The sequence below is a fragment of the Mya arenaria genome, chromosome 6 (genome assembly GCF_026914265.1).
Source record: "Mya arenaria isolate MELC-2E11 chromosome 6, ASM2691426v1".
Lineage (NCBI taxonomy): Eukaryota > Metazoa > Mollusca > Bivalvia > Myida > Myidae > Mya > Mya arenaria.
Genome location: NC_069127.1, coordinates 3,306,823 through 3,333,974, shown reverse-complemented (window position 1 = coordinate 3,333,974; position 27,152 = coordinate 3,306,823). Strand labels below are relative to the sequence as shown.

Here is a 27,152-nt window from a genome sequence, read left to right as displayed (position 1 = left end):
CCCATCTTTGCCTATGTTGAATGCGTTACTCTATTTCTATGTTGTATGCATTTCATACCGACCCCTTATATATATAAAAAAGACGTACTAAGTTAGTGTGACCTTGACCTTGTAGGTATGGACACGGCCGGGTCTTGCGCGAGGCACCTCATGGTGATATGGTGGTCACTTCTGCCATTGAATAACTTTAAAATCAAACCATGAATGAGACAGCTATGAACCAGACAAAAAGCGGGACGGACCACAATAAGTCCAGTTGGTTGCTTTGACATTGACCTTTAAGGTAGGGTCGAGGGTCTTGTGCACGATACATTTCCATATGCTACTGGATGGTCGTCATTTCTTCCAAATAATTTTAAGATCCGACAATGAATTAAGAAAATTTTGGACCGCACAACAACACCTGACGGACGGATGGAAGGACGTGACGGCGCACGTGATTCCTGTATGGACCCCACTTCCCTGGACGTATAAAAGTGACAATGATGAAAAATAGTATCATACTTATCATATGAAATGTCGTAAAAAGGCTTATGAGTTACATCCGTAAAACCATTCCGTCATAAATTTCTGTTATCCTGTTATTCAACCAACCAGATTCTCCGGTATATGTTTCTGTCGATACCGGAAGTAATAGAGGTTTTTCTTTCGCAATTAGTCGGAAAAAATATTGTCCTACTATACAGAATGGGGAATAAACAGATTATTTAGTATATTTAAACAGAGCAATACCATATCGAATCATGGTAGTGGGTGACAGCACAGAAGTTGTCCCTGTCGAGGTAATATTTTACAGTCTTGTACTTGTTCAGTGGGTGGGGTAGTTGACACAATGAATTTTGTATTATTTTGTAACATTTGTTGCTGAATATTCGGCCATTTTCTACTTTCATATTATTGATGCGGAGAAAAATGCCAGCTTGTTTTGTGAACGTGTCAGATTTTCATCTATGTGTACCACATACAATGTGTTTAGAAATAAAAACCTGTACTCAAGTCCACATTGCTCTAATAATCCCAGAGAGTCTAAAATAAATCCTTATCAAACCTCAACCGTTTATAGTCATTTCGTGCCCTGACCATTTCGTACCCTCCGATTTTCTGTTATTTCATACCCTTAAGTTAGTCATTTTGTACACGACCTATAATCATTTCATACCCTATATTTATATTTGTTCATATGGGAAACAATAATGGAGTGAATATAGACTCAATTAGTTAACATACAGAATATTAGTTTAGAAGCAGTTTCTGACAGTTTTTATTGATTTATTCATACAAGTTATTACTGATTTATTCATACATGGTGCTTATTCATACATGTTTAAATCCCTCCTATCTATCTATCTATCTCTGTTTAATGTCAACTCCTCTTCCTAGTGTTACTGACATGAACGGAGCGCGCCGGCTTGTTAGTGAAAAAATAAAACACTGATGAGGCAAATCACATCAGAAAAGTGAGAACTAGGGTATAATAGAGAACACAATTTAGGTAACATGTAAAATTGTTCACATTTTAGATAACAACAGCTCACGCTGCTTTCGTCGTATATCTTTCACATGTGTGACATCACATATAGTGTATGTAATAGTGGTGCCAAGAGTGTACTTACACTGTTTTTATTAGATGGTGATGAGAAGCAGTTTCCAAGGGGGATTTGAGGTGCATATTGTGTGGGCGTTTTTATTTGTTTATTTAATATACTAAATATAATAGGGAAGTGCATAAGGTCGTTTCTAAAAAAATATCGTTGAAACATATTGGAAACAATGTTTATATAATACTCACCAAATCCAGGACAATTTTCACCCCACACAATGAACCAGGAAACCTGGGCGCACCAGACATTACTGCCCTTTAATATAATACCTCTATATTCATTTAAACATTTCAGAAATAAAATCAAATTCAAATACGGACCAAAAATCGGAGGGTACGAAATGACTGGTTCCCACCTCAATACTGACCTCAAATTTTCTGAATGTTCGAACTACTTATCAAAATCCACCATATACTGTACTCAAAATGTACTGTTATACTACTTATAGCGGAAGCTTTTTTAAAAGCAGCTATACTTGGCTGTATTTTACTAAAAAATAACCTAGTCATGAAAAGCAGGACTACATCTCAGAGCAGCAGACCTCATGGTTAATGTTACTTTCTGGGTATTCCTTTATTTAAAATTATATTGGCATATATATATATATATATATATATATATATATATATATATATATATATATATATATATATATTGACTGATACACTCTGATATTCAATAAAGACACATTAATGAAGTGGGAATATGCTTACTCAATCTGGGCTGTTCACAGCAGGGCCATATCCTTCATTGTTAATGTTTGGGTGGATGCATTAAGTATACAAAATATAAATGATCAATAGTTTAATTAATGTACATGTTTTTTTGTTAGTCCTGCTTAGATGTTGGCTGTCAATAATTTCATGATATTTACATCTCAATTGCTATTCCTGTCAATTTTTCCATGCACTCCCCATGTTGTATTTATTTGCCTAGCAAAAAGGCTGAAATCAAAATCTTTTTTGTATGAGTTTACTGGTAGTGGTACTAGATACTAATGATAGATGGTAAACATAGATTAATGCTACAACACAGTATTTAATTTAATCAGCAATGTTTTTTTACTTCAGCAGGCCACCATGGCGGATGAGCGGAAGGTGTTGTGTATTGTTCGAGACATGGTGGACACGAACGCTGGTGCCATTAAGCACACCATGAACCTTCAGGCCAGCATGTCAGTCAGGTGCCTTATCAACGAGGTGTGCAAACAGTTTGGCTACATGCTCAACACCATATCTCTTCACTATGAAAAACAGGAAGGAACTGAGGTGGAGGAGGTGGGTTTTAAAAAAATTCTTGGCCTTTTAAGATCTATTTTTATGACTTTCTTGTTCTCATGTAATAAATTTGACTGTTAAACAGATGGTTTAAACTTCTAATCACACAGGATTAAAGAAAATATCAAATCTAGCAGCCTTATAGTTATACAGTCATGTAGTTCACATAGGTTTTGACTTCTAGGTTTTTAAAATTGCAATAAACTAAAGCCGCTTAAAAATAATATCAAATCTAACAGCCTTATACAGTCATGTGGTTCACAAAGCTTTTGACCTCAAGGACTTTATTGAAACAGATATCCTTAATCAGGACAAGTGATGTCATGATAAATTGTAATATTCCAGTAGAAAAAGAAATATCTGATACAATATAAACTTCAAATCAGTCATTGAAATTAGACTTTCGGATGAACAAGCCCAAATTCTGATACTTCTGCCTGGCATCAAATATTTGAACAGGCCCTGCTATATAAAATTCAGAATTTGAACAAGCCCGAAAAATATTTTACCAGTGCAGGGCTTGTGGGCTTGTGTTAATTTCGACCACTGTCAAATGAGTATAAATATTACACTTAAAGGTCCTTAGGAAGCTAATAATAATTGACTGTATTCCAGCTTAAGCTTGAACAGTACAAAAACTGCTTCTTGGATGACATCTTTGGCACCAGCCAGCGTCGCCACAACCTGACAATAGCAGAGTTGGATGATATCAAGCCTCAGAAGATGCCTCCACCACCACCACCAGTCCCTCACATTGGGGCACAGGTAAATGTAATACTGGGATCCTGGTTTTAGCTTGTCTGTTATTGATAATTTAAAAGGAAATCTTAGGTATTATCTTAGTCTTTGTCCTTACTTTTAAACTTTGAAAGATATGAACATGAAACCAGGGAACACAACTTAACAATGACAATGGGTATGACATTCAGAGAAGCAAATCTCTTAAACAACATGGACATGCTACCTTCTTCAGCAGAAGAAAACATTTACTTCTCATTTGCATATATTTTTGCCCAATTTCTAGACTTTGTTTCCTCTCAAGGTGAAGCTCGAATTTTGCTTTATTAAAATTTTTAAATTATATAATTGTTGATATATAAGGAAATTTAAGGGGCAAGAATAAATGAGAAGTCATATAAAACCTGATTTTTCTTTATATATATATATAATGAAATGATCGATCATTGTGTGAATGTTTGTGTAGTACAGTAAAACTGCAGAAGTTGGAACAGGCAGTCCTTCGCTCCTCAAGGTCGAAGCTTAGTCCCAAACTTTTTCTTCTATTTTCATATGAAATATACTGAAGCTGCATGGAAACCTGAATAAGTCTAGGAGTCAAGCACAATAGCTTGTCCCAAATACACAAATCATGCACAAAACCTTATGACTCCCTCAAGGTCATAATTTCACACTTTTTCCTGAACGCGTGTTCCAAAATAGCTAAAAAAGCCCTGATAACTGAGAAAACAGACATCTGTTGGCATACGTCCCCAGTTTTTCGAAACCAATTAGAGTACCATATTTCATTTAGCCAAATTACCTGCTGAAACTTGAATTTTTTAAACCAAATTATAGTTGATCATTATAATCCTTAAAAGTATCAACACTTGTTAAAAAGAGAAAATTACACAATTTTCACTGAAGCAAAAATATTGAGCAATATAGTTTGATCTTTTTATAAGGGACATAGGCTTGTTAGAGAAATTGGGGCCAGCTCGTAATGCTTTTGCTCTTCTTGAAGGAAAATTGTGATCAAATGTTGTGTATCATAATACCTGATTTGTATGAATTTTGCCTTGTTTTAACCCATTGGTTCCTGTCAAAAGAGAAGTATGTATGTTTTATGTATTCTTTAATAGGCCTCTACATCTGACTGGGACAGTGATGGCACCGCCAGCTTGGACAAGACGACATACTTCACTAACAATACAACTGTTGAGTCTCGACCTTCTTGCAACAATGTGGCGTCTACTTCCTCCTATACATCCTCCGACTTCACATACGCTTCTGTGCTGACAAAGTCTGAGACAGGTAAATTTTATGCCATGGAATGATCCCTACATGAAATGGTGCAATAGGCATATGCCAAAGATATTTAAAATGAACTGGAAATATTTCTTACTTTGATATGAGCTGCTTCGCTTGATTTAGGGCCTTCAAACATACATGTACATTTGCTTTCATTGTTGTCATGGGTATTTCAGTTAAATGACATTTTGGAAGCAATAGTGAATCATTCAAGGTGGTATTTGTGAAGAATAAAGAGTTGTTTTCATACTGTTTCTTCATAATTGCTATTGGTTTGTTTCTTATTTTTAATATTGAACTTTAAAAAATTATAATGCTCTACAGTAGACTTAAGAGACACTAGATTTGTCTGTGCCAAGGTGGTAACCTTAACAATTACCAATGACAATATTTTGATAGTGTGTATTGAGTATTGTGCACTGTGTATCTTGTTGTTCATTGTAAGACCTTGATGTTTTGTGCCTTAAAGCATGATCTTGGGTAGATTTTTGGCTTCTGGACTTATCACCAATAGTTTCCATTGGTTTATAGTTATTTGTTTATAAATGAGAGAGTCAGGTGTTTTTGAGTATTTCGCAGTGCATGCTATGTGGGGCTGGTGAACCAGGTAATGACATGTTTGCAGTCTACAATATATGTGGGACAGGTGAACCAGTCAATGAGGTGTTATTTCCCACTGCAGGCTATGTTGGACTAATGGACCAATCAATGACATGTTATTTCCCACTGTTGGCTATGTAGGACTAGTGAACCAATCAATGACATGTTATTTCCCACTGCGGGTTATGTAGGACTGATGCACCAGTCAATGACATTTTATTTCCAAATGCAGGCTATATGGGACTGGTGAACCAGTCAATGATGTTTTATTTCCCACTGCAGGCTATGTAGGACTGGTGAACCAGTCAATAATGTGTTATTTCCCACTGCAGGCTTTGTAGGACTGGTGAACCAGTCAATGACATCTTATTTTCCACAGCAGGCTTTGTGGGACTGGTGAACCAGTCAATAACGTGTTATTTCCCACTGCAGTCTATGTGGGACTGGTGAACCAGGCAATGAGGTTATATTTCCAGCTGCATGCTATGTGGGACAGTTGAACCAGTCAATGACGTGTTATTTCCCACTGCAGGCTACGTGGGACTGGTGAACCAGGCAATGATGTGTTATTTCCCTCTGCAGGCTACGTGGGACTGGTGAACCAGTCATTAACATGGATTTCCCACTGCAGGCTATGTGGGACTGGTGAACCAGTCAATGACGTGCTTTATCCCACTGCAGGCTACGTTGGACTGGTGAACCAGTCAATGATGTGTTTTTTCCCACTGCAGGCTATGTGGGACTGGTGAAGCAGTCAATGATTTGTTATTTTCCACTGCACGCTACGTTGGACTGGTGAAGCAGTCAATGATTTCATTTCCCACTGCCAGCTATGTAGGACTAGTGAACCAATCATTGACATGTTATTGCCCACTGCTGGCTATGTAGGACTAGTGAACCAATCATTGACATGTTATTGCCCACTGCAGGCTATGTAGGACTAGTGAACCAATCAATGACATGTTATTTCCCACTGCTGGCTATGTAGGACTAGTGAACCAATCAATGACATGTTATTTCCCACTGCTGGCTATGTAGGACTAGTGAACCAATCAATGACATGTTATTTCCCACTGCAGGCTATGTAGGACTAGTGAACCAATCAATGACATGTTATTTCCCACTGCAGGCTATGTAGTACTAGTGAACCAATCAATGACATGTTATTTTCCACTGCAGGCTATGTAGGACTGGTGAATCAGGCAATGACGTGTTACCTGAACAGCCTCCTTCAGACTCTGTACATGACCCCTGAGTTTCGTAATGCCATCTACAGGTTCCACTTTGACAGCGACGCTGGCCAGAAAAGCATCCCCTACCAGCTGCAGAGGCTGTTTCTTCTGCTACAGGTTTGTACATGCTGTGGGGTAGGGATGAAAAATATCAAATATCAGAATACCACAGCAGTGTCTGAATGGTAATATTGCAGTGATTCATTTTCAAATCTGCATGAGTGCAAACCTCGGGACTTACATATTTCACAACCTTTGATCCTAAGCAAAGATCTGAGAGTCCCAAGCATTACTTTGTGCACATACCCGGTATTACTTAAAAACAGTGCATCTTACACAGTGGAAAAATGGATCCTTGCCGAAAACAATGAGTATAGGACTTGGAATGCGCAGCACAATGAAATACTGATATTGTATCTGTATAGCAATCTATTCGGCATAATGTTTAACATTACAATTTTCATCAATTATATGACATCACCTATGAAAGCTAATATTGATCAGCGATAGACCAAGCATAATTTGAAAACATCAAGGCAGTTTTATTTAAACTATAGTTTTTGTATACCGGTATGTTAAAAGATTTTATCCTTATGTTTCTTCACATTTTTTCTTTTAGACCAGCAAAAAGAGGGCTGTGGAAACTACAGACTTGACAAAAAGTTTTGGATGGGACAGTTCGGAAGGTAGAAAATATAAACATATACATTTAGTACACTGTAGAAGATTTTCAATGTAGGTGAGAATGATTTAATTTATTTCTTGAACACACTAGCTCTTCCATACAAGAGTTTTTGGGTCCATTCTAAAACATTAAGGAATTTTATTTTCAAATTTGGGAAAACAGTTTATGTTTTAGGATTGAACCTTGGCCAAATTTCAGCCCCAAATTGGTGAGAAAAAGCGTTGGAGTTTAAAACTTAATACAACTTTGCTAAATCAAAGTCTCAAAGAGAGCATACATAATGTCCTGATTCCAGTGTGGCAGCAGCATGACGTCCAGGAGCTGTGTCGGGTGATGTTTGACGCACTGGAGGTGTCATGGCGCAGCACACACCAAGAGAAGCTCATCAACCACCTCTACCAGGGACACATGAAGGATTATGTCAAGTGTCTAGAGGTAGGCACAAAGCAGTATTGAATCATCACAGGGCTTTTTCTGTCTTTTTATGGGGAAAAGACCCTAGACATTTTGGGAAAATTTACGTTGTGAAAATGCTAAAATTGGGAAAATTTACAGTTTAAGAGCAAGCTGTCTAGTCTTGTGCGAATGTAGATATTATTTATTATTAGTTTCTTTTCCCTTTTAAAAGACCCAAAATGGCTGAAATACCAATCCTTGGGGTGTAAATATCTATTGCAATAAATCATGATAGATAATAGTTCATACTGATCGCTGAATGTGATGAAAATCAATGATTTCTGAATTCAAATATCCCAAGACTTTACATCACATACGGTAATTAATTAGGATGTTGAAAATATTTTTTTTTTACTTTGGGATTTTTTTCTGAAGATTTGGAAAAAATATTTTATATTTTGCTTTGGGAATGGGTCCAATAGTTGGACCCGTGGGTATATGGAAAAAGCCCTGCAGCATCATGTAGAAGTCAGGGATGTTAACATTCAGAATTATTCCTAAAATCATGATATAGAGCTTTTTATTTCATATAATTGTGCTGTTTGTTTTTTGTTGAATATTTGCATCAAATATAATAGGAAAGAGCAATGATTTAACAAGGTATGGATATGTTGGTAGATATAATGTGAGTCATTTTATAAGTAACAGGGTAAGGATGTGACCCGATATGGGATAGACAGGGCTAAGGAAACCATACTGGGTGAGAGCGAAGCTAAACCCAATTTGGTTTATTGCGCCCCATTTATCCTATATTGGGCACTTCTTTCCCTGAATACCATTCCATAACACTTACAGATAAATGACAACACATAACATCATTTCAAATTTGTAATTTGGAAATCTCATTGTAGAGAAAGCACTTGGGAGAACGGATACATGTATACTACTCAATACATTCATACATTACATAATTTATACTCAATTGTTCTCAAACAGAGTTCAGCCTACATATTTATATAAGATATTCTTGGAAATAACCATGATAGGAACATTCTCTGAATTGGCATGTCTATATTTCATCAACTTTTCAACTTTTTCACCTCAAATTAATTATAAGAAATTAAAATAATCAATTTAGTCGAACTGACCGCATCGATTCCCCAAAGCTGTATAACTTCAATAACTTATCGCACGAACATTTTGTGCATACATACAACGCCACCTAGCGAATCTTGCATTACAATTCAAGGGAAAATAATTTTCTTCTAATTCTTTTCACTCAAACGTAGAAAATCGTATTACCCTGTAACGTATAGATTTGGAGCGATGTATATGTTGATAGATATTACTACCGATGACGGACCATGGATATGTTGATAGGCATCACAGACTATTGGTATGTTAATCGATATTACGGACCATAGATATGTTAGTTGATGAAGTTTTGCTGTTGTTTCAGTGCGGCAATGAGAGTGCGCGAAAGGACACATTCCTGGATATCCCTCTCGTCATCCGGCCGTTCGGATCCACTGTCACATACAAAAGCATTGTATGCACACCTTATTTGCAGTCTTTTTTCATCATTTGTTCATTCTTCAGTTATTAGCTGAAGCTCAGTTATAAACTATTTACTTATAAATGAAGTAAAAATGATAATTTCATCTGAAGTAAGATTTTGTTCAGCCTGCTCATGCTCAGCATCGCTATTCTCAATTTGATTTATAATTCATAGAATTCCAATGTACCTTGAAAAATCTTGCCTAATTTTATAGTTTCCCTGCATGTTGATCATCATCAGGTAAGATTTAAATTGATGATGGTCCTGTAGCCCAAAACATTTTGTTATTGTTAAGATTTTTTTTACTTTATCACCAGAAGTTTTTAACCCGATCAGAGCTAATGAGTGTATTCTGCCTTCCTCTGTTTAATGATTGTGTTCTGATAGATAACCAGTTCATCTTTGAAGAGCTTTATTCTAAACATTAATTATTTTCACCAGAGTGAGTCCCTGGATGCGTTTGTACAGCCGGAGACACTAGAGGGTCGGGACCAGTACTTCTGTGAAAAGTGTGACAAAAAGTGTGACGCTCATAAGGTAAACACAATCCTCAAAGCTAGACTCCTTAGGCTGTATTCAATATGATTTTTTCCTTAGATAAGCCTCAGTGATGCCATTCTGTCTATTGGCCAGCTATTTTTACAGTCCAATCAAAACACTCAGATTCTTCCTCTAAATTTAAGATAGATCTAAGTTGGCTCCTGGCCCCAATATCACAAAAAACATTTCAGTGAATTCTCAATCTCAATCTTACCTCAATTGGCCACACATAACAGCATAGCATGATTCAAAAGCTGATATGTTTTAATCTTTTGTAATGTGCATTATCGCAGATGTTCATAAAAGAAAACGGTCAATATTTCACAGAAAAATCATTCAAGAACAAAATTTGTCAAATTAATTATTTTGACTAATACTCATATTTTTGCTCTTTAAACACTTATCTTCGGAATATGGAGCAATGATGTTTATCAACATGATGCATATGAGAATGCTCTATAAGAAAAGTAAAACCTAAGTTATTTTGAATCATGCTGTGCTATAATGTGGCAAATGAGTTGAGATAGAGATTGAAAATACACAAGTTTTTTCATTTTATTGGTGCCTGGCCCAAATTTCTCAACATGCCTTTAACATGCCTAGATGTTACATTAAACATAGTGTTTGATACATAAAGGCGGTGTGTCCTGCATGCTGTAATACCATAGAGTCTATCCTCACAGCATATCATGTATGGTTATTTGTTATTGCACCATGTTAATTATCTGAAAATTGTGTTTTCAGGGCTTGAAGTTCATCAGTTTTCCTTATTTGTTAACTCTGCAAATGAAGCGATTTGACTTTGACTATTCAACAATGCACAGAATAAAATTAAATGACAGGTAAGAATATAAGGAATTAAAATAAATGCACTGTTATAATCTCTGCTGTTTATTCAAGAAAAAAGAGTTGAGATATCGTCATGGCCTTGGCTTTGATGTTGTCAGCAGCATGTACAAACTTTCAACTCAAAAATGCACCAGAAACAATACACACATGTAAGGAAAGGCCCATAACTCTTGTCATAAATATTGGTTGAGTTTTGCCCCTCTCTGCACTGAGAAACAAGCGTTAGAATACAACCTATACTTGCAGCCAATGAAATTGCAGATGGGCATTAAGTACTAGGCTCAATCATTAAAAATTTCAACTTTCGCAGGTGTTTATAAGTACACCTACTACCACTCATCCAATACAAGGTACAAACATTATAATTATCCTTTACAAGGTACAATGAGGTAGTATTCTAAGAGAGATGACCTGAAGATATGTTTAAATGATTAAGAAGGGCTTGTTCAGTACGCTAACTCTGCCCATTTTTAATCATTAAAATGTTACTTCATGTCATCTAACTCTTACTTGGCATTTACTTTATATAATGTCTTTGTAAAAGATAATTGTAATTTTTGTGTACTTTATTATTATCAACACATCTGCAAATGCAATAACCTCTTTAAACGTACATTTTAATGTCATGCATTTAATAAATATTGTCTTAACCCAAAATATGAAAGACAAAATTGAGTCCCCCACTCATTTACTATGTCCATCATGTTTTTACAGAATGTCATTTCCTGAGATTCTGAACCTAAACTATCTGATAGATGAATTGAACACCCAGCAGAATGTGTCTGTATCTGGGGACAAGGACTGTTCACATATACAGACAGATACAGTCCACTTGCAGCAGAATAATGATGACGGTATGGTGGTATATCCTTACTTTTACAATTTTATTCATGATATGTTCTGGAACTGATTAGATACATGTTTTCAGCCTCATGATAACATACATCTGATTTTTATAACTTAGAAATTGTACTATTGCATATATTAAGTAGAGCTTGAAGATAAGGATTATGGGAAGGTTGTTTTCACTCCATACTATAGGAAAAAACATGCATGTAACTTATTGAGTTGTTCATCATACATATGTCATTTTCACCCTCATGCTCTGTGTTCTATACACACCTTGATCATGTCATTTTCCATTTCCACCCTCTTGCTCTGTGATCTTCACACATCATGACCTTGTCATTGGTTATTTCCACCCTCTTGCTCTGTGATCTTCACACATCATGACCTTGTCATTGGTTATTTCCACCCTCTTGCTCTGTGATCTTCACACATCATGACCTTGTCATTGGTCATTTCCACCCTCTTGCTCTGTGATCTTCACACATCATGACCTTGTCATTGGTCATTTCCACCCTCTTGCTCTGTGATCTTCACACATCATGACCTTGTCATTGGTCATTTCCACCCTCTTGCTCTGTGATTTTCACACATCATGACCTTGTCATTGGTTATTTCCACCCTCTTGCTCTGTTCAATACACACATCATGAACTTGTCATTGGTTATTTCCACCCTATTGCTATGTTTAATACACACATCATGAACTTGTCAGTGGTCATTTCCACCCTATTGCTATGTTTAATACACACATCATGAACTTGTCATTGGTTATTTCCACCCTCTTGCTCTGTGTTCTACACTCATAATAAGCTTGTCATTTGCCATTTCCACCCTATTGCTCTGTATTCTACACTCATTATGAACTTGTCGTTGGTTATTTCACCCCCTTGCTCTGTGTTCTACACTCACTATGAACTTGTCGTTGGTTATTTCCACCATCTTGCTCTGTTCAATACACACATCATGAACTTGTCATTGGTTATTTCCACCCTCTCGCTATGTGTCATACACCATTATGATCTTGTCATTGGTTATTTCCACCCCCTTGCTCTGTGTAATACACACATCATAAACTTGTCATTGACAATATCTGGCCTCTTTTTCTGGCTATTTCCACCGTCTTATTCTGTGTTTTACACATATATCATGAGGGATGATAAATTTTTAAAACTTCGGAAAATAAGCTTTACTCATAGATGATTGATCACAAAATGTTACCATTGAGTAAAAATTGTTTTTATTATTTCCAATGCAGCCATAGACGAGGGTATAGAGATTGAACCTTCAGGCTCGGGTACAGAGGAGACAAGTTCTGGTGACGAACTCCTCAATGACGAGGATGTAAAGCACAGCAATGTCAAGGTATATATACGACTGCTGTATTTATGAAATGAATTCATTCCTTTTCTCACTTGAGCGTCTGTGAATCATGACTGACATATAGTGACTACTTAGTTCAGCATTGATGGTGTCTTGGCTGACACATAACAACTACTTAGTTCATCATCGATGGTGTCTTGGCTGACACATAGCAACTACTTAGTTCATCATAGATGGTGTCTTGGCTGACGCATAGCGACTACTTAGTTCATCATCGATTGTGTCATAGCTGACACATAGTGACTACTTAGTTCATCATCGATGGTGTCATGACTGACACATAGCAACTACTTAGTTCATCATCGATGGTGTCATGACTGACACATAGCGACTACTTAGTTCATCATCGATGGTGTCATGACTGACACATAGCGACTACTTAGTTCATCATCGATGGTGTCATGGCTGACACATAGCGACTACTTAGTTCATCATCGATGGTGTCATGACTGACACATAGCGACTACTTAGTTCATCATCGATGGTGTCTTGGCTGACACATAGCGACTACTTAGTTCATCATCGATGGTGTCTTGGCTGACACATAGCGACTACTTAGTTCATCATCGATTGTGTCATGGCTGACACATAGCGACTACTTAGTTCATCATCGATGGTGTCTTGGCTGACAGATAGTGTGACTACTAGGCGTGTCATTGTTGATGTCACACTTATTTGCCCATATTTATCATTTATATGATCCATTTCACTAATTCACTAATGACAGGACACACACATGTTTTACTGGAAACTATGACTCGTCAACTCCTGTAACAAGATTTAGGACTAGTCAATTACTAACCCTACGTTCCCCAAACTTGTAGGGATGCTGAGCATAACCTGAAATTACCCCTACAGCCATTTAATGCAAAATGACTTATTGGCTGTTCTACAAAAAATATCTCTTGTGCTGTAATAATGGCTATCTATCTGAAGAGTTCCATTTGGGGGCATTTGTTTTGTGTTTGTGACAGCTATTGTTGAAAATGTGACTGATGCACTTAATATGGCTGGATGTGTCATGTTAGTGTTTAATAATGTATAATTTGTCAGCATTATTCACCATGTGTGCCATTTCATTTGTTTCAGGGTCCGTACATCTACGAGCTTTTCTCCATCATGATCCACTCTGGCAGTGCAGCAGGTGGCCACTACTATGCCTATATCAAGTAGGAACAAATCATGTCGCTATATTTGAGTAGACTATTCAGTAAAATTCTCATCATAGTTATGTCTGCCTGTCAGTAGGCCTTTAGTTTATACTAATTCAGTTCAGCTTGATGCCTTACAGCTGATAGAAATCACTGTAGACTGTTTCATTGGAAAAACAGTACTGGTGTTTGCCTTGTGAGGCCATGAAAAATTACCCCTAGTGGGGATTGAACCTACAACCTCTTGGGTAAGAAGTGGAAACCTTTACCACTTGACCTAATAAAAACAAATTGTGGGTCACTTGATTGGAAACATTCATATTTGGCTTGTTTGAAAATCTTAAATTATTTAAGAAACACTTCCTGTTAATGACTACAGTCAGCATAAACAAGCATTTGATAAATGTGGAATAGTATATATTTTTTAACTTTTGTTTTTCAGGTGTCTAACTGATGGTCAGTGGTATAGCTTTAACGACCAGCATGTATCACAGGTAAAACATTGAAATTGAGTTATTAAAATGTGAACCTAAACTATTATATTGTCAGTACACTTGGCATTTAAATTAAGGATAGTCTCCTAAACCAGCTCGTAGTTATTTTGTGTGAACATAAATTTCTTGCTGTTTATACATGTAGTTCAGACCAATGTTTTTTATGTCACCTGCTTATGGAACACACAAGGATTATATTGTCTGCGTGTATGCCTTGTGAATGAATTTGATCAACAGGCAGATTGCTTTATTAAATCCAAGTCTAATCTTACTAGAGCACATCTTATCCATCCTTACCAAACTTGGTTACAATGTTTATGAGCATAATATCTTGACAAAGTTTTCCCAACAGCCAGATCACATTTTTCACTCTGGAGTTGTTGGCCTTGAAACTCATTTCGACAGTTCTCTAACTTGAGCATTTGTTATCCACCTTCGCTGGGTTTCAGTCTTTAAGAGCATAAAATCTTGAACAAGTAAAATTAACAGCCAGATTATGAGATTGCACTTTAATATTCATTCTGAGTCCAATAGTGAAACAAATTCCTCTATTAATATCAGTCATACTCATGATTTTTTAATCATTTTCAAAGAAGTGGGTTCTGCATACAGGGGAACATCAGCAATAGGCAGAATTCTAGTTTTGTAATTTCATTGAAGTTGTTTGTTATTTCAGATAACTTACGACGATATTAGAAAAACCTATGGCGGCAGTACTACCAACAGGGGGTATTATTCATCGTCCTACACCAGGTAATTATGCAGGGGGTATTATTCATCGTCCTACACCAGGTAATTATGCAGGGGGTATTATTCATCGTCCTACACCAGGTAATTATGCAGGGGGTATTATTCATCGTCCTACACCAGGTAATTATGCAGGGGGTATTATTCATCGTCCTACACCAGGTAATTATACAGGGGGTATTATTCATCGTCCTACACCAATTATAATGCAGGGGGTATTATTCATCGTCCTACACCAATTATAATGCAGGGGGTATTATTCATCGTCCTACACCAATTATAATGCAGGGGATATTATTCATCGTCCTACACCAGGTAATTATGCAGGGGGTATTATTCATCGTCCTACACCAGGTAATTATGCAAGGGGTATTATTCGTCATCCTACACCAGGTAATTATGCAGGGGGTATTATTCATCATCCTACACCAGCTAATTATACAGGGGGTATTATTCATCGTCCTACACCAATTATAATGCAGGGGGTATTATTCATCGTCCTACACCAGGTAATTATGCAAGGGGTATTATTCATCATCCTACACCGGGTAATTATGCAGGGGGTATTATTCATCATCCTACACCAGGTAATTATACAGGGGGTATTATTCATCATCCTACACCAGGTAATTATGCAGGGGGTATTATTCATCGTCCTACACCAGGTAATTATGCAGGGGTATTATTCATCGTCCTACACCAGGTAATTATGCAGGGGGTATTATTCATCGTCCTACACCATGTAATTATGCAGGGGGTATTATTCATCGTCCTACACCAGGTAATTATGCAGGGGGTATTATTCATCGTCCTACACCAGGTAATTATGCAGGGGGTATTATTCATCATCCTTTACCAGGTAATTATGCAGGGGGTATAATTCATCATCCTACACCAGGTAATTATGCAGTTAGTTGATGTCTTAACGCGTGCATTTGTATATAATTTTCTTTTTTTACTATTTTCTTAAACTGGCTCACCTTCACATTATATACTTGTAATATGTTTAATTTATGAATGTTGCTTTGTTATGGCAGTTAAATTACAGGGTGCATGGGATAATAAATCCCTAATAGATTAGTTTGTTATGTATTGATACTTTGAAATTTTCCTGTTTTTTTACAGTTCTGCTAATGCCTACATGCTGATGTACCGACAAAAAGATGCAAAAAGAAATGCAGGTAATGATTTCTTCCCATGTTTTTTTAAGCATGTCAAATTGTTCTTTACTCACTTATAATTTTGTTTTGAGGACAGATTTATTGTATGAAATTTGACGATAAACATTATGTTACATATTGGGACAGTCATGAAGTTTAACTACATCAATAAATTTCCATGAACCATTATTCTACAATTATAGATAGGATCTTACATTCATTGCCATTTAATGCAAACATTTATAAAACCAGTTTTAATAGGATAAGTAATAAATGAGCCTATAGTTTTATACAATATGGTATTAAATGGCAATGAATCGAAGATTCACGTTTAAAGTTTGATGCTAAAAATAGAACAGAGAAATGACATCAATTCAAGTTATACTATGGTAGTGTAATACAAAAAAATACATACTGGTTGAATGACACTCGAAACAAGGAATGTCATGTGATAAAATTGAATATAACTTTGTCAGGTTTGATCAATAATGAAAAATTACACACCACTGAGGGTATTATGGACTGGACAATCAGACCCTGAAGGGACAGTCAGACCTTGAAAGAGCCGCCTAAAGGGACAATCAGACCATGAAAGCAGTCAGACCCTTAAGGGACAGTCAGACCTTGTAGGGCTACTCAGACTTTGAAGGGACAAAATGTTGTAGGGACAGTCAGACTCTGAAGAGACAGTCTGACCCTGAAAGCAGTCAGTTCTATGTGTCAGTATTAAATGATTTGTTGTACATTCCATGCATGTTCAGAATTCTTGAGTGGTGAAGATTTTCCGGATCATGTAAAAGAGGAGCTACGACGACTCAATGACAAGGCGGAGGCCGACCGTCTACAGAAAGAGCTCGACAAGTCAACATGCAAGGTACGTGAGGTTGTGGGGGAAGGGTTGGGCTAGTTGGATTTCCTGTGTGTTGAGGAGAACGTTTGTGACCTGAATGACTTGGAGGTGATGAATGGTTTACATGAGGAGCAAGACACTTGTAAGGTGGGAGGGGGGTGGGGGGTATTGATGTATTCGCTGGAGTATGTTGAGGTGGATGTATGTGACCTAAATGACAAGAAGGAGGCGGTCTGTCTACAGAAAGAGCTTGACAAGTGAACATGCAAGGTATGTCATTCAAATGAAGCAGGGATGGGGTAGCTGGTTGCCTTCTGTAGCTCGTCAGTGGTGGGAAGGAAAGGCTTCTAGAAGGATTGTGGATTGGCTGATTTACAGTTACTTATTTATTATGCCCAATGTTTTAAGGAGTTTGCTGGTCATATATTAATTAATGAGATATGCAGTTTTCTTGATATGAAAATATAAAGATATATTATACAAAACAATGCAACAAAATATACTTTCTACTCTTAAAATGTAGTTGGATTTTTTTTTCTGCCAGTTAACCTGTTACTTGTTCAAGTAAGGATTTGATAGCAAATTTGTTTCAGATCAAGTTGTACTGCATGCACCCAAAGCAGAAGCGCAAGCTGGACCAGCGACTGGAGATACACAAGGAGAAGACCCTCACCGAGGCCACGGACATGGCTTACAAGGTGCGTCAACATAAGTGTATGCGGCAAGGCAGGTTAAGCATAATATGGAGCAAGATTGGCCATAGGCTATTTATTTTCTTAATTATGCCCCCACAAAGTGGCGGCATATAGGGTTGCCCTTGTCCGTACGTACGTCTGTCCGTACGTACGTACGTCCCGAAGATTGTTTCCGATCTAATTCTTGAAAACCGTTTGTCCAATCCTCACCAAACTTTAAACACATGTTTGTGACCATAATATCTTGATCAAGTTCGATAGTCATGGAAATCGCTTTAGTCATTTAGGAGTTACGGCCCTTTTTTGCCAAAAATACTTCAAAAATATATGTTTCCAATCTAATTCTTGAAAAGTATGTGTCCAATCCTCACCAAACTTTACATACATGATTGTGACCATAATATCTTGATCAAGTTCGATAGCCATGGAAATCGCTTTTGTCATTTAGGAGTTACGGCCCTTTATTTGCAAAAAAAGACTTGAAAAATACGTCCCGAAGATTGTTTCCGATCTAATTCTTGAAAACTGTTTGTCCAATCCTCACCAAACTTTAAACACATGTTTGTGACCATAATATCTTGATCAAGTTTGATAGTCATGGAAATCGCTTTAGTCATTTAGGAGTTATGGCCCTTTTTTGCCAAAAATACTTCAAAAATCATTATTGCTTATTTTCTGTGACAAAAAACCGAAGTGGGGGCATCCGTGTCCTATGGACACATTTCTAGTTTCTTATATTTCAGTATTACATAATATAACATTTCTGCTTCAGTTATTCATTTAAAGGTTTGGCTACAGGAACCACCTGTAATTGTATAAATAGTTAATTTTGTGATCAATATGTACAGATGTTTGAGCTGGAAGGGACAGTTCCTCGTGATTGTGTACGGTTGGTGAAGTACGATGATTACCAGGACTCCCTGGAGTGCTCCTTCGAGGGGGAGGAGGAGACAAAGATGGAACAGCTACTCGGGGGAGTAAAACAGAGCTACAGCTTCGATCTGCTCCTTGAGACACGCCTCCCAGAACAGACCTTCCAGGAGTACAAGCCTGGAGGTGAGGGACAGTTGTTGATACTTTTTTCATTGCTGAAGTGTTGTTTTATCAAAGTCAGTGTCGTTCTCCAAAAACATTACCTTGGCAATAATAATAAAAAAACATATAAAAATGAAACGTGGTACACATGTTGCAAGAAACAAAACACCGATGTATGTCAAGGCATCTTACTCTAGTGTTAGTAATTATTTGTAATGCCCCATTTTGACTGAGAAACAAACTGCGGCACTCTAGTTTATTCTGTATCTGATATTTGTTGGGTAGATTGGTAATCCAAACTGTTTTTTTTTTTCACGTATGGGGTTAGGTTCAACTTCTGTGAGAAGCAAACAGACTCAAATAAATATAAGGCATGACTAACAAAATCAGTATACCTTGTCTTTCAGGAGTGACAGTGAAGGTGTATGTAGCCGACATAGAGAATGATGTGATCATTGAGCCCCCTGTCAGTGTGAGGGCTTACCTCGTGCAGACCGTTGATGAATGCAAGAACCTAATCAGACAGGTACACCTTTTACACACTGGCTTGTATCATCACTTAATTCAGGGTTTTCCCACAGGAATTTCATTGGAATTACTTAAAGGTATGGGAGGCACCTTCAGGATTTTTCAATGGTGCAATTTGACACTTATTTCAGCGCTCAATGTTAATGTGACCCAGGCCCATTAAATATGTTTATAAATCACCATGGTCCACAAATGGCATTGAAACCATATTTTGCTGCCTTATATAAAGACTACCGGTACTATAAAAGATTTATTCTTCTATTATTTTTCTTCAAACAAGATTTGTGTTTTGTTGGCTTGCTTGGCTTATTATGTATGTAACAAGATGGTCATCATTTCATGTATTTCATAGCAATTTGTTTTTCTATATCCTAGGTTCTTGGTTTTGAGGATGATGGTATGCGTTGTGTACTGGAGAGATTTCACAATGACCTCAAACTGCTCACTGTGCCCCAGAAGACACTCAAGAGTGAGGGGTTCTTCAAAACTAACAAGGTAGGCAGCTACATGTACTCGTATATGATGCTGTTATGGGATAGTGATTTAATGACAATGCATTGATGGACCATGAATTTAAAGATATAATGATCACCTATACATATTAAACTGAATTGATTTAAGAATGCTGGCAAGGAATATTAAGAGTTTGGTAGTGGAATATACAAGTTCATGGATTTATTTTAATTGATTGGAGGTTATCATGTGAAGTTAGCGACTAAAGCTTAGCTTTTCCTTAGGTGTACATCGACAAGGCGAGTGCCGGTGATGATCGAAAGGTTAGCTTTGAAAACAGTCGGTTCTACGAGCTGTTAGATCGCTACCAGAACACCATCAACATACAGGTTAACCTGCCAACCACAGGTGAGTGTTGTGCACATTGTCCCCACATTATAGATTTTGTACACATGTATTAATGTCATCAGTCGAGGGAAACCCTCATCCACCAGTCGCAAATTATCTGTTTCACTAACTGACCTGGCTTTCTGTTAATGAACAACTGTTATGTATGTAGGTACTATTGTGCCCATAACATAACGAATCCTTCTGGAGAGACAACATTGATAATAAGTGTAAAATCGGCCAATATTCTCATGCCGTTGTTGGTGAAAAGCATAATTATGGTAGAATATTATTGCTTATTAATCACGGATTTTACGAGGAAGTATGAAAGTTCTGTAATACTTGTTTTTATTCTGTGTTCTTTTCATTCTGACAGCTGAGGTGTCTGAGTACCAACGTAACAACTACGCTTGCAGTAGCTCTCCCCTTGGTCAAGACTCTGCAGTGGAAAGTGGAGTAAACAGTGCAGAAAACAGTGTAGACAATGGTTCAGAATCGTGCAATCAGAGACTTCGCGGCGCTGGGGAGTTCAGCAGTGCAGATCTCGATATAGAATTAAAGACTCTTAATTTACAGTCAAATCTAAGTCAAAGTGATCCAAATATCTATCAGAATAGTAGACAATCAGCAAGTGTCTCAAAGGATGAAATCCTTCAGAGTCTGCAGAAGAGAGGCTCTCGGTCATCTCTCGATTGCCAAGATTCCCGGTCGGGGAGCCAATCCACCCAATCAACAAGTACTAGTGCCGAATTCAGCCTGGGAAATGTTAACTCTTACTGTGATCAAACACTGGAGTCTCCAGAAAATATTAATGACAATGACATTATTGATGCGGACCTCAGCGGCCATCCGCCATATGATTTCAATAAAGGAAGTGATTTGTTAAACAAGAGTCTACCATACGACGTGGGGGGAGGGGATCCAGTGGAGCACAGTGTGAAAGAATCAGAAACTTTACCCTCAGCAAACCTGCCAAAAACAATGAACTCCCCAGTAGAGGAGCTCGAGTCTCCTTTAAAGACAAACTCTGGCTCTGATAATTTTGACGAGCCATGTTCGAACGTGTTGAGTGGTAACACTGTGTATTTTGACTCTCTCAGTGATTCAAGTTTGACAGTAGAACGGGAACCAGTACGCAGGTTTTTCAGGGCGGAGTGGTCGAGGGTTGAGGAAGACACAGCTGCAAGGACGCTATCAGTGATGGTGGATAAGAGAATCACTCTTGGTGCATTTAAGGAGGAATTGGAGCAGTATGTCAATGTGCCTGCCAACAACTTTAAGGTAACAGTTATCTCTCATTTAATTGATATTATTTTGATGACAATACAATTTTGTTCCTATTCTTCACTGTATGAATTTTTTTTGGCATGATTGTGCTGTACAATTTATTTATGGAGACCAGTGGGATTTATTCGGCTGAAATTGGTATGAAATACTACCTTATTTACACTCCTTATAAGTATACATTTTTGAAAGTACTAAACAATTCACAATGCCAGGCAAAAAACACAACTAAATGCTAACATTTGGTAAAGATACCATTAAATTCAATCTCAAGCTCTTCAAATGTTTCAAACCCAGTTTAAAGGGCGCTTTGATCCGTGTGGCCCCCAGCAAGGCACTGTGTTTATTTACAATATTAGGCATTTTGTCGCTATTTTACAAAATTCTAAGGGTATTCACAAAAAGTGAGAGACAGTGCACTGAGGACTGAGGTCCAACAGTTCTGGAGTTGTAATTCATCTAGCACACCGTGTTCATTTTGATAATCATACGACCTCTACTGCTTGATCACACATCCTTTAAGTACTCAGTTAGATTTTAAAGAATGGTGATTTCTTTTTTATTATTGCAAGAAATGTCTTGATTTTAATCTGTGTGTGGATGTTTTAGGTGTACAGGGTTTATTCTAACAACCAGGAGTTTGAGAGCATCCGGCTTGGGGAGACTCTGTCATTCCTTGAGGATGGAAAGGTATGAGGGAACTTCTTTGCTATCAAACATGTCTTAAACTTATGCAGGGTACCAAACATATCATAATTATATGCAGTGTACCAAACAAATCAAACTTATACAGGGTACCTAATGTATCTTAAGAAATGAAATATACTTAAAGGAATGCACACATTGAATTATTGCAAATGGAAATCATTTGTCAAAGGAAAAATAGTATATGTATATTTTATGTGATTTACTTAAACCATTGCATTTTTGATATTCTTTTTGTTTGTAGATAAATATTAAACTGGGCAGAGCACTGAAGAATGGAGAATACAGGGTGAAAGTTTACCAGCTGCTGGTCAATGAAACTGAGGTAAACATATATCCGACTCACGCCACAATGAATAAATAGTGTATTTGGATCTCACCCACAGACACACTAAAATACCTGCGATATCCTCCCTTAAAATAAACTTAAAATTGGAGTAGGGAAATGCTAAACAATTTATTTATTCAGTGTGGCCTCAGAGAGAATACAATTATCCAATTCATTAACTATCCGTGTCATGAATTATGCAATTCATGAATCATCCAATCCTGTTTATGAACTGTCAACTCGATTTCATTTTTTTAACAATATTGCATTTTCCGAGGTTCTTTTAAGTAGAATATCTTTTAAATGAGTTTTTATTATTATAATTCTGAAATCTTATGTATCTTGAACTGTTTTGACTCCATTTGATTACAGCCATGTAAGTTCTTGTTGGACACCATATTTGCTCGTGGTATGACCGTCCTGGAGTCCAAGAACCTCATTCTACCCGAGTTGAAAGCCCAGCACAACATGGACATACCCATTGAAAGGTAGCTTAATGTTACATAGTTATTTTCTGCTGTATTCTAAAATATTTGATGAAATAGTGGATATGAATGTTATAGTTCTAACATTCAATGAACCAAATGTGAAAGAAATTAAACTGCACATAATTAGATATATTTGAATCTTTTAACATCTCAAATTAAGATTACAAAGGATAGAAAAGAACATATTTATGAGATATAAAAGCGCATATTTTGGAGATGGAAAAGAGCATATTTATGAGATACAAACGAATATACATATGAGATGGAATCGAGCATATTTATGAGATAGATTGAGCATATTTATGAGAAGGAATTGACCATATTAATGCAGATAGAAAAAAAACATATTTATGAGGATAGAAAAGAATATATTTTTGAAGATAGAAAAGAACGTACTTATGAAGATAGAAAAGAACGTATTTATGAAGATAGAAAATAATATATTTATGAGATAAGAAAAGAACATAATTAAAGGGATAGAAAAGTCATATTTATGAGGATAGCATAATTATTGTACTTTTTTCCAAACTATTTGAAAAAGTACCATCAAGTCGTACTGTCATGCTTTGTAGTAAACCTCATCTTCCACATAGCCATACATGAACAGTTATAGCGATACTCATATGTGTTTGTGTGTACAATAATACTCATGTGTGTGTTTGTGTGTAGGTGTCGTTTACGCAAGAAGACTTGGAAGAACCCAGGCAGCATCTACACAGACAGACAGGTGTACGAGGATGAGATCCCCATCTACCCAAACTGGGAGGTCTTCATGGAGATACTAGATTGTAAGTCCCCAACTGGTCCCATACTGTGTTAAATAGCTTATGTCTAATATAATATAGTTAATGTTAATTGTGTGTAAGTGTTGATGATATTAATGAAGTGTTTTGAAAACATGCATGTATGATTTTTATGCCATCATGCTCCCATCATTTTGAACCAAATGTTAGCCTGTTTGTGTTTGAAAAAGGTCATGTCCTGTTGATTTGAATACAATGATACAAACCTGATTTCTTGATGTATGTGAAGATACCCTGGTTGGATACTCCCGGTACACACTTACACTCTCCTTCATTGAGTACCACGGGACATTTCTTTAGAAGATCTTGTAATCATGTATAATTGATCAAGCATTTTCATTTGAATCCAACCCATTGAAATAACTTTGTGTGTCCAATTCGATATTTAGTAATAACCCCCCTGTATAACATTGTGTTTAATATTAAAATTTTGAGAATTTAATTGCAAGATTCGATTTCATTGGAAGAAGAGTTTCTCCCTCACCTTATTGTTATTCGTGAAAATGAGATTTTGTTAGTCAATTCCCACAGTACAAACAAAGTGTAAATGGATAACAGTACTGGGGTTGCCAATGATGGTGCTGATGGAGGTACAGCTAAAGCACACTTAGTGACATTGAAAAGAGTTGCAGATGGTACTTTGTTTCATTTAGTCAATATGTAGTTAGTGATTTTGATAAAGGCTGTTTTGTGTATCAATAACCTGTTTCTTGTTAAGGTAATTATGTGTATTGTTTCTGCAGGTGAGGAGACGTTAGTGTCTGCATCCCAGCTTGCTGTGTACACGCGAAGATGGTTCCCAGCAAAGTATGAGCTAGGCCCATTTGAGGAGGTGGTCATTTCTGAACACACTGTTGAACAGCTGAAAACCAAGGTGTGTGGAATGGATTGTGAATTGTATAGCCCATATTTTTTCTGAAGAAAGTTACAGTTTTGTCATAATGCTTTGGTTGTGGTTTGTGCTGTCAACAGTGTAAAAATTTGAACCCTGGCCACAGCTCCATGTTTAAGATATTGCCATGAAATGTAGTAGACATGGTATTAATCTGCCTTTGGGTAGCATGGCCCATATCTTTAGTTTCAATGATTGTCAATTTATGGAAGAAACTTCATCTCATGAACTATTTCAGATATCAGAATTAAGTGGAATCAACACGGAAGACATCGAGATTGCAAAGGTATTTTTCGGCTATTATCTAGTCAGTGCTTATTAAATATTGCTTTTGTAGGTATCCTGAAATTAAAGGCCTGTTTTCAATTAATGCTATTTATATACTTGATGTGCTTGCCAGAATCTGAACCTTGCCAGGTTGAAAGTCAGGTCTACAAAAATCATCCTTACAATAATGAGTAGCTCTGTTAGCATTTAACTAAATTACAAATGCTAAAAACGAAACTTTTTGGTCAAAATTTCCCTCCTTGGAAACAATATCATAATTGTAAGCTGGTATTGAGATGTATATATAGATTTAAGTGTAGTTATATACTAATATAGTTTTCTTACCCCTAAAAGTGAAACAGACCTCTTTTTTCTCAAGTCTTTTTCTCTCAGAGGTCAATAGAACTATATGTACACCACATTATTTATAACATTAACAGTAACCATTAACATGTATTCTGAGACAAGAACAGTAATATATATAAAGCTCACGGAACAAGAATTCATTATGAAATTTAAAAAAGAAGCACCACTAAACTTGCTATTCAACCCCCAGGGTCGAGGTACTTTCCCATACGAGGTGTCGCTGCTGGAGATCCACACAGACCTGGACTGGAACGCACCAGTGACGTCACTTGGCATGTGGCCCCTGTCCATCTGTGACGATGGCAGCCTCGTGTACTACCGCGACAGCAAGGAGAAACTCTCCGATCTCTCTGAGGAGCAGAGGAAGGAAATAGAGGCAAAGGAAAATGTCAGGTACGGCACAGTGGAACTGAACATTTGCATAGAGAGTGATGAACTGCACCTTTAATATTAATTAAGATTTTGTTGGGTGTACTATTCCGCTGTATAGTAATCATTCTATTTAAATTTGTAACAATTTTTTATAAATGTGAAATGATTATCAAAATAGTTTTATTGTAATATAAACTGCTTGTTATGTATGATTCTTACAGTTTATGTGAACTATTCAATCTTGTTGCATTACAGAATATCACGTTCCACCCAGAAGGTGTCTTACTCACCAAGGAAGGAGAGAGCCTTGAAAATCTACACTGAGGAAGTGACCCAAGTAAGCTCGGCCATCGAGAAGAAGCCCACCTTGGTTACCACGGCAACTCCCGACCTTGACTGACAAATGTCTCATGACTAGATGAATGTCACTTAAATAGTTAATACCATACTCGTACTGACAGTCATGACTGAGAATGAGAACTTTCTAGTTTGCTATGTACTTGGTCCCTGGTGCTGTACTGTTAACAGTGTAAGACAGACAGTGTTGGACAGATTAAGCACTGATCGAGGGACTGGTTGGTATAAATGAATCCATATCAGGAGAAATTATGTATATGTTTCAATGTGTGCGTCTGTTGCTTGTGTGGCCCATTTCTGCTTTATTGCTGTTTTGTGTGTAACATTTTGAGTGTATATGATTTCAATCTGTATTGTTCTGGTGTCTAATTAGCAGGCTCTTGTTTAAAGCGGCTTATTAAACAATATAACAATCGAGTCGAATACATTTAGGCCTTAATTAAATTGTGTTGTATGGATACATTCTTTGAAGGATTTATAGTTATGTACATATGGCTGTTACACTGAAGGTTTATCTCATTTATATATAGTAAAGAAGTACCCGGTTCTCTGACATCTGCATGTGCTACTCGGGCGTTTATGGTTGCCGATGCACAAATAAGTTTGTCAGTTCATGGAGACATTGGTAATAAAGTTAAATGTTGACGCATGGTGAGCCCGTATAATTTTGGTATCATTTAAAACAGCTTACTGATTACTGAGGTATAAAATGACAGAAAAAAATACAGATAAAGTTATTGCATTATGCGTTTTTAATCTTTATATGAATTGACATGGGCCTACTTGTCATCTTTCA

At 36.9% G+C, this 27,152-nt stretch overlaps 1 protein-coding gene across 2 annotated transcripts; it reads left to right on the top strand.

The window, feature by feature from the left end:
• The first annotated feature begins 618 nt into the window (after positions 1-618).
• Positions 619-26,781, top strand: LOC128237186 (ubiquitin carboxyl-terminal hydrolase 47-like). Of its 2 annotated transcripts, none has more exons than XM_052952492.1 (31): positions 619-782; positions 2,675-2,878; positions 3,494-3,643; positions 4,738-4,909; positions 6,686-6,855; positions 7,358-7,424; positions 7,719-7,858; positions 9,279-9,368; positions 9,819-9,914; positions 10,662-10,759; positions 11,481-11,620; positions 12,870-12,976; positions 14,084-14,163; positions 14,588-14,639; positions 15,316-15,392; positions 16,512-16,567; positions 17,308-17,420; positions 17,990-18,094; positions 18,940-19,147; positions 19,534-19,652; positions 20,030-20,149; positions 20,392-20,515; positions 20,871-21,775; positions 22,388-22,468; positions 22,728-22,808; positions 23,184-23,299; positions 23,969-24,087; positions 24,846-24,976; positions 25,233-25,280; positions 25,818-26,020; positions 26,255-26,781. In XM_052952492.1, exons 1-31 carry the CDS (start codon positions 744-746, stop codon positions 26,397-26,399), a joined length of 4,356 nt encoding a protein of 1,451 aa, XP_052808452.1. In that variant the 5' UTR covers positions 619-743; the 3' UTR covers positions 26,400-26,781. The 2 variants fall into 2 exon arrangements, with proteins under 2 accessions (XP_052808452.1, XP_052808451.1); XM_052952491.1 differs by having other exon boundaries at positions 2,672-2,878.
• Positions 26,782-27,152: the final 371 nt, after the last annotated feature.

Coding starts and splice junctions, on each gene's coding strand:
- LOC128237186 (XM_052952491.1), top strand. CDS start 744: ATGGTAGTGGGTGACAGCACAGAAGTTGTCCCTGTCGAG. Junction 18,095..18,939: donor CCACGGACATGGCTTACAAG/GTGCGTCAACAT, acceptor CAATATGTACAG/ATGTTTGAGCTGGAAGGGAC. Junction 26,021..26,254: donor GAGGCAAAGGAAAATGTCAG/GTACGGCACAGT, acceptor GTTGCATTACAG/AATATCACGTTCCACCCAGA.